The 13,183-nt window shown below is 46.7% G+C and overlaps 1 protein-coding gene across 5 annotated transcripts in view; it reads right to left on the reverse strand.

The window, feature by feature from the left end:
• ANKRD6 (ankyrin repeat domain 6) overlaps nucleotides 1-13,183 on the reverse strand; it is a 179,120-nt gene that overhangs the window by 67,894 nt on the left and 98,043 nt on the right. For 2 of the 5 annotated variants that reach the window (XM_012750952.3, XM_012750944.3), the window contains exons 1-2: nucleotides 4,590-8,213; nucleotides 202-471 (exon numbers count right to left, since the gene is read on the reverse strand). In XM_012750952.3, the coding sequence (XP_012606406.1) occupies nucleotides 202-321 (120 nt within the window). In that variant the 5' untranslated portion in view covers nucleotides 322-471; nucleotides 4,590-8,213. Of the gene's footprint in view, nucleotides 1-201; nucleotides 472-4,589; nucleotides 8,214-13,183 lie in introns of those variants that run through there. The other 3 variants (XM_012750947.2, XM_076003111.1, XM_012750948.3) reach the window with 2 other exon arrangements.

Genomic DNA, 13,183 nt, shown 5'->3' on the forward strand with positions numbered 1-13,183 from the left:
GCTAATTACAAGTTACTCCATCTGAAAGATGGCAATGAAAGCATTCTTAATCCTCCTTCCTTCTCCCCAAACCTCCATCACTGGAAGAAAAGCCGGTTCTTTGAAAGCCGTGAACCAAACACAACAGTTCTGCGGACAATGGTTAAGAGTAGGCTAGTTCTCTGGGAATGGCTGCAGCGGTTTTTTTTTTTCTCTCGTTACCTTGGTAACCGCTACCTTGGCGCCCTTGTTGATGAGCTGAACCACATTCTCTGTTTGGCCTTTGTACGCAGCTATGAGAAGGCGTTCAGAAAGCGCAGCGACCGCATCCTGCTGGCTCATGAATTAGGAGAGAAAGAGGTTTTCGGGGAGAGCAGTTGACAAGTTCCTTCAGCTCCACACGAAGCCACTGGCCTGGGCTGGCACCCACGGGGGAGTAAAGATGTTCACAATCATCGGAAGGCGCTTTTGTGACTATGCCATCTTCAGGACCTAGGGGTTACAAAACAAAGCTGCCATCAGGGCCACTTGACACAACAAGGACAGGCCACATTTGTTCTGATTTTAAGGCATTCTGCTGGCTGCACATTGCAGGGGGGGGAGGCGGGACACTGGGCAAACACACTGTCTGCAGCAAAGCTTCCCTGATCACAACTTCCAAGTGGAAGGCAACAGAATGTGCCAGCCTCCCTCTTCCTGCTTCCCTCCTCAGGGACGTTCCCCAGAGGAGCATGGCCAGAACTGGGAGGTTTACTCTGCGTTTTTTCTCCTGGGTAGCGGAGGCCTGATATAATCCCGGAAGCACCACCTGCTTTACACACCCACCTTGGCAGGTAACTGCACCGTATGTGTGAGCAGCAAAGGCCCCAGGGCTAACGTGCCAGTTCCCCTCTGGTTAGGTGCCTGGGGCCACACCCCATAGAGACCCCGCCAGCAGGTGCTTAGGGTTTTCTCCCAGCACTTACTGCAGTCTCTTCCCCTCACCCTTTTCACATTGTAAATTGTGCGGTTTCCCAAAGTCTAGAACAGATGGAGCGCTGGGCGCAGGCCCGGACCGACTCCTGGTCCAAACTGCTCAAACAATGTACCTCGGGAACGACATAGATGCTAAACACAGACAGCGCACTCTGCCAATTCAGGAGGGGCCGGTCCTGTTGCTCCTCGCTAAGGGCAGGAAAACAAATGGCCACAAAACTGCCTACAGAACACTGAGCCCTCGCTTAGAGCAGTGGTCTGCAGGGTAATGACTAGTGGTAAACTAAGCTCTTCTCTCCACCAAATGGCCAAAATGAATAGATTTTTAAAGACTATGACTCCTCCCAGTAGCCCTGGGCCACCATTAGACCAAACCAGAGCCACTGGCAACTATTTCAAAGGTGAAGGTTCTTTGGGCAGAAGAAAGAATGCTTTATGGATCTAGTCCACTCCTGCTAGATCATCAAAAAAGTGAGGGCTTCTTTGTATTTAAAATATATATATATATATATATATATGTTAAAAATACCAGAATATACAAATGGAAATAAAATTCTATGTCAAAGGGATACCATTCTTCAACCCAAACCCTACCACGCATTCTAATTTTGGCGGTCTGGAAGATACAGACATGGTTTACATCTCTTCCCAGGCCTACCGATCCTTCCAATCTCTAAAGATTAAGGAATTGGCCATCATACGTCTGGAAAAGGTCTGGACCACGTCTCCCATTCTAACTTGTTCACTGTGACATTCAGGCAGGTCATTTAGCTCTGGGAAGCTGGGGTTAAATGCCCATCTATAAAACAGACATAAGAACGTCTCTCTGTCAGGACTGTAGTGGGAAGGCAAGATAGTATTTTATTATGTAAAGGTGTGGGCCAAATGTGACTATCATAACTTCAGAAAGGTAATTCTTACTCCATTTGTGAATTATCACATTTTCTCATTCTTCTCCATCTGTTGCCTAAAATGCGGGTAAAGAATAGCAAGGAGAGAGAAGGAGCCCTCAAAAAACCCATCCCACTCCTGCTCACCGGGCTCATTAGAAGGGCAACGAGTCCAGGTGTGGCGGCTCACGCCTGTAATTCTAGCCCCTTGGGAGGCCAAGGCAGGCGGATCGCTTGAGCCCAGAAGCTCAAGATGGGCTTAGACCACAGTGAGAATCTCTCTCTCCAAAAAAATTTTTAAAAATTAGCCAGACGTGGTGGCACTCGCCGGTAGTCCCAGCTACTTGGGAGGCTGAGGCAGGAGGATGGCTAGAGCTCAGGAGTTTGAGGTTGCTGTGACCTATTAAGATAGCACTGTACTCCAGCCCAGGAAACAGAGTGATACCCTGTCTCCAGGGGAAAAAAAAAAAGTATAACAAATCAGGAGAAGGGAATGTTCCAAAGCAGGGGAGCCCTCAGTTAGTCATGGTCAGAGATCCCTGGGAAATGCCAGAAATATTTCTTCAATGAATAAGCCAATGAAAGAATAAAGTTGAGACCCAAAACACAGAGAAATGGAGCTAGAAATGCCTTTGAAAATTCCCACGGTTGCACTGAATGACTACGGTTTGGGCTTTATGTTTCCCAGACTGTCATGTTATTTGGAAGTGATTTGTTTTTATAAACACGGTGTGATGGCTCTTTCTATTTGGGTAATCCATGGTACATTCAAACCAATTATACTGAGCTTTTGCTCTTTTGCCTAAATACTACAAAATCACTCCAGGCCTAAATGGTAGGAAAATAGAGTATTAGCCGTGACTTCCTAAAAGATCTCCCCTCCCACAACTATATTCTTCCCCTTCATCTCCCCATTTGTTAGCTACACATTCACCCAACCCCTGGCTTCTATTCCAGCATGTTTCCTCCAATGGGTATTTGAGTATCTGAAGTATAATAGCCCGGTCCAAACAAATGTTATCATAGCTAAAATTCTATTTATTCTACTCCATAGCCTGACTCCTGAGGGTAGAGATCTCTTTGCTGCAACCTCTGTACGGCCCATCAGCTGAGGTCACAGTGCTGCCCAGCCTCCTGGCAATGGAGACAAGGGTCCAACCGGCCACCCCCCTCACCCTCCCATCCCAAGCAACAAATTCAGCCTCTCAGACACTGAGACTAAAGCCATAGCTGTAGGCTACTGAGATGGGAAGAGATAGGATACATGTTTAGATCCATTACCATTGGTAAACAGCCCTTTGCAAGACCAGCCCACATTATTTTTCCCTTTTTTGTTACAGATACAAAAATACTAGAGTGGTAAGAAAATGTTGGCCAAGCAGAAATGTCATTTTGATCTTTGCGTTTCAGTTACAGCTACTTACTAACGCTCCTCGCCCCCATCCCGCCCCCTCCTCCACGACCGATACCCCGCAGAGCAGCCTCCAGAATGGCCCGTCACAGTCACACAGAAAATTGCCTCCAAGATCAGGAGCAGAATCCTGGGTTTCCAATTCCTAGTCTGTTGCTAATACTATCTCTGTGTGCTGAGATAGCTCCAGCTCGTTCTCAATTTTAGCCCCGTGTTAGCCTGACTTCGAGGACCTCCAGCGTTCACTGCAGCTGCGTTTACACACGGGGTGGGCAGGGATCGAAGGAGCGGTGATTCTCTTCTGCTTTCTTCCTGTTTCCTCCTGCACCTTCAGCCTTGGGGGTGGGTGCAGGCTCAGTAGAGACACCACGTCTCCACCTCTCATGGTCACGGTCCTAAAATCCTTTACCTCCCACCTAGACCAATCATCCCCAGCCTTTGGAGTGAGAGGATATTCTGCTTCTCACCCAATGCCTCTGAACTGACAGATCAGGCCAGGTAGAGGGGGGAGAGGGAAAAGAAGGGACAGAGAACCCCTGACAATTAATGGGGAGGGGAGGGGAATAGAGGAGTGGTAACCAGTCTGCAATCAACCAGTTAAACTTCACTGCCAACCTGTTGGCCAGCCGGGCTGCAGCAGCCCATTCCCTCCTTACATCTGAGCCTCCTCTTGCAAGTGGATCAGCTAGCAGTCAAGACACTTCCCACTGCTGGCAGTGAGGAATCTCTTCTGCCCCAAGCCTATCAATCACATCCTTCCTTTGTCACGACATTCTGGAGGAAAACCTTAAATGCAAACATGCTGCCCATTCTTTAAGCAAGAAGGATATAAATACATGAGCATAAGTATGCAATGCATACCCTGAATCCAGAAAGGGATTTAGCTTCCTAAGGAAGATTTCCCTCCTTCCTCCAAGCCCACTGCCCCATTTTCATTGCTTTTCAATTTGCCACTTCTTTTGTCTCTCATCACAAATACCAGAGGGTCACTAAGCTGCTCGGTTTGTAATGTGATGTTTTCTTTTTCTTTTTTTTTTTTTTTACAGAAAAAAGGACTACAAGGTTTGCTTTTGCTGTTTTCTTGGGGATTTACAACAAAGTCCCCTATACTTTGGAGAATTTGCCAATAACCCAACGCCACTCCATTCAGTCCCCCAACAGGCAAGATATTCTAGAAGAGACCTGCAAACAAAAGTCCCAGCCAGGCATTACGCACAATCCACCCAGAGACGGCCCACGGCACCCAGGGACCAGTGGTTAGGAAGCGCCATCAGCTCTAACAACTAGCTTTGCCCCTACTACTCCAAAGCCTGCGTTGAAGAGATAGTACTCACATCCGGGGGTCTGTCCTGCCTACATCGTGTTCAGTTTCTGGGTAACTGCGGTCAATTCTTTCCTGGAGAGATCATTAGCTTCCTAGGGCTGTCACTCCCAGTGGGTCTGCAGCGATTTACAATACGATGCTCGCTGCTTTTTTCTTTTCGCCTCCCTCTGTCGCTGCCAGCCAAATCACATCCAACAGCTTATTAAGACATCCATTCAGCTCTCACCGCACCGTTTTGTGGCTTGCTAGTCTGTTCGTCACAGCTTCTGAAAGTCTTGGGTCTTCGGATTTTAATGAACTGCTCCCTCCCACCGGCAGAGGACCTGTAACACTGCCCTGATTGAGAAGAGTCAGGGAACAATAATTCACAGATCCAGGAACGTTTCTGAATGACGCTCAGATGACAGAGGCACGAAGTTTGCAATCTTTCGGCAGCAATTCAAGGAGAGATGAATGTGCGTGTTTGTGAGGGAGGGAGGATGCAGGAAGCAATCAAATCTGCAACAAACTGCCTCTATGATAACAGTTAGGGAAACGCTCGCTTTGTGGGAGCAGCAGAGCCCAGACACTCCGCCCTCCTCGGCAGAGACTTCAGCACGGGGACTGCGGCAGGCAGCACGGGAGACAAGGGTCTGGCTGAGCAGCTGTTCCTGACGTTCCTCTCCCAAACCCGCCCCTGGACGGTCTGCGCAGGGAAGGGGGAGAAGACGGAGCGGGGCCCCTTCCGAAGCTGTTACAAGCGCTGTCGGTGGCCCTAAACACCGCATGTGTGTCCTCCGGCCCACTTGTTGAAGCAGCAGAAATCCAACTTCCCACCTGGACAGATCACAGACAGGAAGAGGGCTTTCATTTTGATTTGAGCTAATATCCCCCCATTTACCTCTTTGTCTCTAAAGAGAATTACAGACACAGGAGATGGGAAAATCACTCTGTCCACACAAACCTTCTGAGCACCCTCCCGTCCCAAAGCCTCACCCCATGTCCCCGAGGGTGGCAGCTCCTATGGGCAATGGGCTGTGATTCTGCTCTGGCCACCCTCTGGCTGACACCAAGGGCAGGAGAACAGCGTGGGACTCTGGCCGGCGCGTTGCAGAGAGGTTGAATTCCACTGGGGAAACAAATTGCCAGTAGAACTATTATGCAAGCATTTTAAAACAATATATAACACTCACACAAGTTTGTCCAAAAGGGATCACGACTGGGATGATGTGATCACCACTGGAGGACAAGTGAGGTTATCACAGAGATGAATGTGACTCAGTCCCTATTTAAAGAAACTCATCTGGCCACTGATAAGCCACGAGCAGGGCCAAAAAGATCACGTGCCAGAAGAGAAATGTAAACCAAGTGCAAAAGAAGAATAAAGCAGGGAGTGGTCCATTCTCTCACAGCTGCCAGGACATTTCCTTCTCCTGAGAGCATCGACGCCCACAGGTAGGGCCCCTTAACACAGTGCTATCCATGAGGACATACAGCACACAGCACTGACTGTTCACAGAACCAGTGTCTGTAAAAGAAAGGACAGAGTAGAGATGCTCTTTAGCAAGCCCACGACTCATGCTATACTCCCCACCATTGCAAAGGAACAGGTATATTTATTTCTTGAACCGTTTCAAATGCAATAACTCTTCTCTTCTGAATCTGACAGTCACTGAATCTTTGAAACCACCACCTTCGCAGGAGGCATAAAGAGGCTGTTGCGGTGAAAGTTGAGTGACAGCTGAATATTACTCAGGAAGCATATGACATACTCTACCAACAAGAAAAGCTGCTTACAGACATGAAAATCATACAGGAGGAATAAGCACGTATCATCGAATAAAGGTGTGACTGATAGAAGGCTTGACATGTAGAGACCTCCCATTTTTATGCAAGACAATAACTTTGTGACTGACCAGCATGGCTAGACCACCAGTGCCTCCAACTTGGGGGCTGGGCACTCCCATCAGTCGGCAAATGACCATCCATATGCTCAAAACTCAGTCCAAGTGTCATCTCTGCCAGGCCTTATGCTATCTCTTCCTTTCCCTAGACAATATGGTCACCTACAGTTTTCCATAAGCCCCTGCCACGGAGTGAATTGTCTCCTCTAAATGCATATGTTGAAGTTCAAACCCCCAGTGTGACCATATTCAGAAATAGGTAATTAAGGTGAAATTCGGTCATAAACGCAAGGCCCCGACCTGATGGGATTAGTGTTCTGATAGGGTTAGCACATGTACACAACTCTCTCCCCTCTCTCAGTGCACATGCCCAGAAGAGAGCCCCTGTAAGGACAAAACGGCCATCTGCAACCCAAGAAGACAGCCCTCACCAGAAAGTGAACCCTGCTGAACTTTGATCTGGGACTTTCAGCCTCTAGACTGTGAGAAAATATACTTCTGTTGTTGGAGCCATCCAGTCTTGGTGTTTTATTATGGTGGCCCTCGCAGACCAAGACAGCTCCCCTCCCAGTGTAACTGCTGACACCGGCTCGAGGTTGTCTCCCCAGTTACATGGAACTCTCTGGAGGCCAGGAACCCTGTCCTGGTCATCTTGTATCCCAGAACCCGCCATGGTGCCTGGAACAGAGTTGGCCTTTAATGTCCATTAAATGGACTATAGAAATCTACTAACCAATTTTACTGTAGTCATCAACTGGTCTTCAGGAGTCTGTGGATCCCATAAGAAATGGAGGCAGTGTTCACTTAGTCAACTAATCGTTTTTCTTTCCAAGCAGATGAGGCGGGCTATGGCTCTAGACCTCCCAAGAGATAATGGGGGTGTTATACATAGTCATTCCTCTCTCCCTTGCTCTCCAAAATAGAGATGTACAGCTCCTGGGGCCAGAAGAATCACTGACCTTTGAGGCAGCCCCTGTCCTAGTGAGACAGGTCAGCCCCAAGGCACCAGACAGCACCACAGCCACTCCAGGAATGTTCTCCTCACTACCCTCAACTCCTGTTGGCCAAAACCCCGAATGTTTCCTTAAAGAAAAAAATCCAAATAAGCAACACATAATAAAACCAATCAATCCCCAGAGAGTAGTCCAGTTTCCATGTAGCCATACCTCAACTCCCATCCAATCCTTAAATCTGCTTTCATCTGGCTCCTTTCTGTCCCTAATATTGCCACTGAAACTTTTTCTGCTGTGATTTATTTGGTGGTATACTGGGCATTTATTGAAGAGATGGGTGCAAAGAACTATGGAAACTGGGAGACGATCATCCCCACTTGACGTGCTGAGGTAAAGGAGGTCAGGATGGCTTTCAGACACCTAACACCTTCACAGAGGTGTTAGATGTGCAGGTTTTGTTAGGTAGAGACGTCCAGGCAGACACGGGCAGGGGAAACAGCAAGGATAAAACGGCAGAGTGGGAGTGTGGGTCACGAGGAGCAAAGAGAAACACCGAGGCAACTGCAGCTGGAGCTTATAACACGGCAGCCACCAGAGTCGATGTCAGAAAATAAGATGACAATCACGCCGTGGAAAATTTTCACATCGTGCCAGAGAAACTGGACTGTATCTTGCATGTGTGATGGGGAAGCTGGTACACAGAACAGCGACTAGTCATGTTTTTACTCTACTTGAAACTCAGGCACACAGAATTCAATTAATATAATGGTTTTATGCTGCACTCTCAAGACTAAGTACATGGACTTCTTTCCTCCTCCTCTCCTTCATTTATTTCTTTTTAGTCCCTCCTTTCCTTTTTTTTTTCCTCTGAGTTTATTTTTTTTAAGAGCAGTTTTAAGTTTACAGAAAAAACTAGGCAGAAAGTACAAAGAGTTCCCATGTAGTCCTTAGCCCATCTCCACCCCATGCAATTTCCTCTATTACAGCGTCTTGCATTACTGTGGTGTATTTGTTACAATTGAGTCCATATTGATAAGTTAACTGAAGTCCATAGTATATATTAGGGTTCGCTCTCTGTGCTGTACAGCCTCATGGGTTTTGACAGGTGCATAATGCTATACACTCGACAGAGTAGTCTCACTGCCCTAAAGATCCCCTGCTCCATCAATTCATTCCTCCCTTGCCCCCAAGCCCTGGCAACCACTGATCTTTTTACTGTCTCCTTAGTTTTGCTCTACCTATAACGCCATATAGCTGGACTCATACCATATGTAGCCTTTCAGATTGGCTTCCTTCCCTTAGCAATATGCATTTAAACTTCCTCTTCGTGGCTTGACAGTTCATTTCTTTTTAGTGCCAAATAATATTCCATTGTATGGGTGTACCACAGTTTGCTTTTCCACTCATCTACTGAAGAACATTTTCATTGCTTCCAAGTTTTGACAACTACAAAAAGGATACTAGAAACATGCATGGGCAGGTTTTTGTGTGGATGTAAGTTTCACCTCATTTGGGTAAATACTAAGGAGTGCAATTACTGGATCACGTGGCAGGACAGTGTTTAGCTTTGTAAGAAACTGTTATACTGTCTTCCAAAGTGGCTGCAACATTTTGCATTCCCATCAGCTGGTTTTACATGGACCTAAGTGCCAAAGGCACTGGTAACTCTTCGGCTCTTACAGGGTTTCTCTGTTGCACCCCTCCCTCATCAAAGTTCCTCCTTCCTTGGTTTCTGTAACCCACTCCCCTCCTCATTCTCCTAACCATCCCTGGGACTATTTGCTTTCTCTCATGAAAGGGCTCTTCTTTCACTGGTACCTTAAGTGTTGCAGGTCCTTGAGATGCCTGGTTGTCTTCTCTGCTCATTTTCTTCTCTGGAAGAGCTCAGTACTCCCCCTCCCTGCTGCCCACATCCTCCTCTGCTGCCTAGATACAGATTTCTCCAAGTCTACTTCTTCACCCTCAATCACGTTCTCTGAAGCTCTATATTTAAACACTCAGCCACCTACCAGACATCTTCCTTGGATGTCCCCTGTCAACATGTTCACAATGAAATCACCATCCTTTCTAAACCGGTTTCCTTTTCCTGTGTTGCCATGTTGGTGAGGGGCTCCATCTTCCATCTAGCTACCTCTTTCCCATATAGAACATTCCTCTCATTTCTTCCTCGCCCACCACATCTAATAAATCACCAAGTCCTCCTGATTTGAGACAGTAAAGCATAAAGATTAAAAATACAAGGTTTGAAGTCAGTTTGCCTGGCCTCAAATCCCAGTTCTTCCACCTACTTTGGGCAAATTTTTAAATGACTATAAAACTGTTTTCTCATGTGTAAGACAGAATAACAGTTCCTACCTCATCGGGTTGATACGGAGATTGACTGAGGTAGTGCGCGTCCTATACAATGCCAGGCATACAGGAAGTGCTCAGTAAATAGAAGCATGGTTATATGCTTACTATTTAAATGTTGCTTAATCTGTTCTCCAGCTGCACGGTCACTGTCTTGATTCAAGTTGTCATTTCTTTCCTGGGCTATCACAGTGGTCTCTAACTGGATGCTGCAAATGTTTCTGGAAATTCTGTTTGTGATCAGCTAAACTTAGAAATTAGGATGAAAGAGGTGAAGCAGGTTTCAGGTTGATTGTGGAAATCTGCTACTGCAGATGGGTTTTTACTCCGGGAAAAACAGAAGCCACTAGGCCAGACTAACATTCGGGATTCAGATAGTGGGTGTACTTTGACTCGAAATGTACCTTCAATAAAAGAGGGCTTTGCACAAGTCAACACAACCTGGCCAGGCAGTTGAGGGGATTTATTAAACTTGACTTCCAGGAAAGACAGAGCCATTGAGCCCACAGCGGTTAAATTCTCTCTCCTCTGAGTCTCACAGATCTTATAGTCAATGAGCCAATGAGAGATAAGTTCTCCCTTTCTGATGTGTCAGTGTTAGAAGGGAGGAATAAAAAAACCAACCCTTCCCCTTCAGTTTGTTCCAAGACAGCAAAGACGGAGAACAGAGCTGAGCCACAGGGCAGCAGGCGCCATAACCACTGTGCCCGTCTGCTGAGTAGTAGTCGCTAGGTCTTTGGTGCCTATTTCTATGGACCTTTTCCTCTGTACCTCTTATCAAAGTGTTTTATGTGCACAGACCATGCGGGGGGTTAGTGGGACAGGACTGAATTTGCCTGTAGAAGCCTTTCTGTCCCGTTAGTTTCCCCACTCCCTCCCTCCCCTCTACTCATGTGATCACTGATGTTAGAGTGCTCTTGTCACAACTCAAATGTAGTCATGTTTCTCCTCTGCTTGTAACCCTCAGGGACTCATATTCCCCCAGAACGAAGTCCAGTGATACACAAATCCTGCATGGTCTGGTCCCAATCTCTGTCTCCAAACACCTCTTCTTCTGATATCCCTGCTCCCTGGCTTGAAGGCCCCCTCTATCTTTTTTTTTTTTTTGAGACAGAGTCTCACTTTGTTGCCCAGGCTAGAGTGAGTGCCGTGGCGTCAGCCTAGCTCACAGCAACCTCAATCTCCTGGCTCAAGTGATCCTCCTGCCTCAGCCTCCCGAGTAGCTGGGACTACAGGCATGCGCCACCATGCCCAGCTAATTTTTTGTATATATATTTTTTTAGTTGGTCAATTAATTTCTATTTTTTAGTAGAGACGGGGTCTTGCTCAGGCTGGTTTCGAACTCCTGACCTCGAGCAATCCGCCCGCCTCGGCCTCCCAGAGTGCTAGGATTACAGGCGTGAGCCACCACGCCCACTCTATCATTTTTGCTTAGAATTTTTTTTTTTCCAAAATATAGGGTGTTGCTCTGTCACCCAGGCTGGAGTATAGTGGTGCAATTGCGGCTCACTGTAGCCTTGAACACCTGGGCTTAATCAATACTTACGTCTCAGCCTCCTGAGTAGCTGGGACTACAGGTGTATGCTACCATGCCCTTTTGCTTTTTTTTTTTTTTTTTAAAGAAGTGCTCTTGCTATGTTGCCCAGACTAGTCTTGAACTCCTAGCCTCAAGTGATCCTCCCAAGTTGCTGGGATGATGGGTGTGAGCCAACAAGCCTAGCTAGAATTCTCTTTAGATCTTTTCCAGATTCTTCCTCAGCCTTCAAAGATACCCAATTCAAAAGTATCTTCCTCTTAGAGGATTCCACCAACACTCTTCTATCTTCCAGGGTCCCGCAGCTGAAATCACCCTACCCTGAACTCAAATCACAGCTCTGCTACTTATTTTGGGCAAGTTTCTTAAGGACTATGAGCCCATCACCGCATGTGTAAAATAGGGGGAAAAACAGTTTTGTTTTTTTCTTCCTGCAAAAATTGAATGACGCCAGTAAAAAAATAATGTATTTTTTAACTCACTAATACTTGCCAAACTGGACTGCAATCATGTTGTGTCAGTACTGTTGGCCTCTCTTCCTACCTTCTGAGTCAAAAGGCTTCTCCCATCTGCCTCTCTTTGTAGAGACTGTCCTGACCAGAGAAGCTCCTGGGCTTGGGCTTTAGGATGCAGAATTAGAGGACAGGCAGGAGGGATGGGAAGGAAGAATGTTAACTTATGGAGGGAGGGTAAGCCAATCTACATAACAGAGGGGAGAGATAGAAGAGGGGAGGAAAGAGAGAAGGGGAGAGAGAGAATGCCATGCAGAATAGGGGATGGAGCTAGTTTCTTTAGGGTTGTGGTAACCAATAGCTCCTTAACATTGTGGAATGTGAGCAAATTAGGGGGGAAAAGGATATGAAAATTGTTACTAGGGGTTATGAATTGGGTTTCCTTTACTTTTGAAAACAAAAAATGAATGAATAAAATTCTTTTGGTCTTTGGATTGTGCTTCTTTGAATATCTCCATACAAACACTGGGCCACACAAGAGACTGAGACCGTTTCGGGTTAACCCTGTGTACAACGTCTTTCCTCCGAGACCCTAGGCTTCTTCAGCACAGGGGCTGCGTCTCATTCCTCTCTGTGAATGCAATGCCATCCCACAGCCTGGCAGGTGAGCAACACGTGGCATGTGAACAATACCTGCTTATTAAATAAATGTATCTACACTTACCCAACTATGTTATAGACTCTTAAACAGCAAGTGCCTTCTCTTAATTTTCCATGAGCCCAAATAAATGAATTCTGTAGTGAGCTGAGTGGTGCCCCCCCCCAGGGATATGTCCACGACTTAGTCCCCAGAACCTGTATTAATTTACACAACAAAAGATGCGATTAAGTTAAGGATCCTAAGTTTATCCTGGACTATCTGGGAGGGTAATCACATGAATCCTGTAATGAGAGGCAAAGAGTTCTGAGACAAAAGAGGAAGAGGCCATGTGACCACAGAGGCAGGGAGGGCAGTGATGTGGCCACAAGCCAGGGAACACCCAGAGCTACCAGAGGATGGAAGCAGAGAGGAAAGACTCTCCTCTAGCCCTGCCAACACTCGGATTGCAGACTTCTGACCTCCAGAATTGAGAGAGAATGAATTGCTGTTTGAAGCCATACAGTTTGTGATAATTTGTTACAGCAGCCACAAGAACTGAATATGAATGCCTTACCGTAAAGGATGCTCCATAACCCTTTAATAATAACTTGTCTGAGTCACTTATAATCATAGGCTGCGCTGCATTTTCAAAGTTACAGACACACACCCACACCTTGGTGGCCAAGAGCCAGAGCTCCCCTGTGTCAAACGCATTTCTTCTATTTTCCAGAGAAGACAGGGGCTTTCTTCCGGGGCTGGAGGATGCCTGCGAGTCAGCAAGCCCGTGACCTCG

Source organism: Microcebus murinus, chromosome 5 (genome assembly GCF_040939455.1).
Source record: "Microcebus murinus isolate Inina chromosome 5, M.murinus_Inina_mat1.0, whole genome shotgun sequence".
Classification (NCBI taxonomy): Eukaryota; Metazoa; Chordata; class Mammalia; order Primates; family Cheirogaleidae; genus Microcebus; species Microcebus murinus.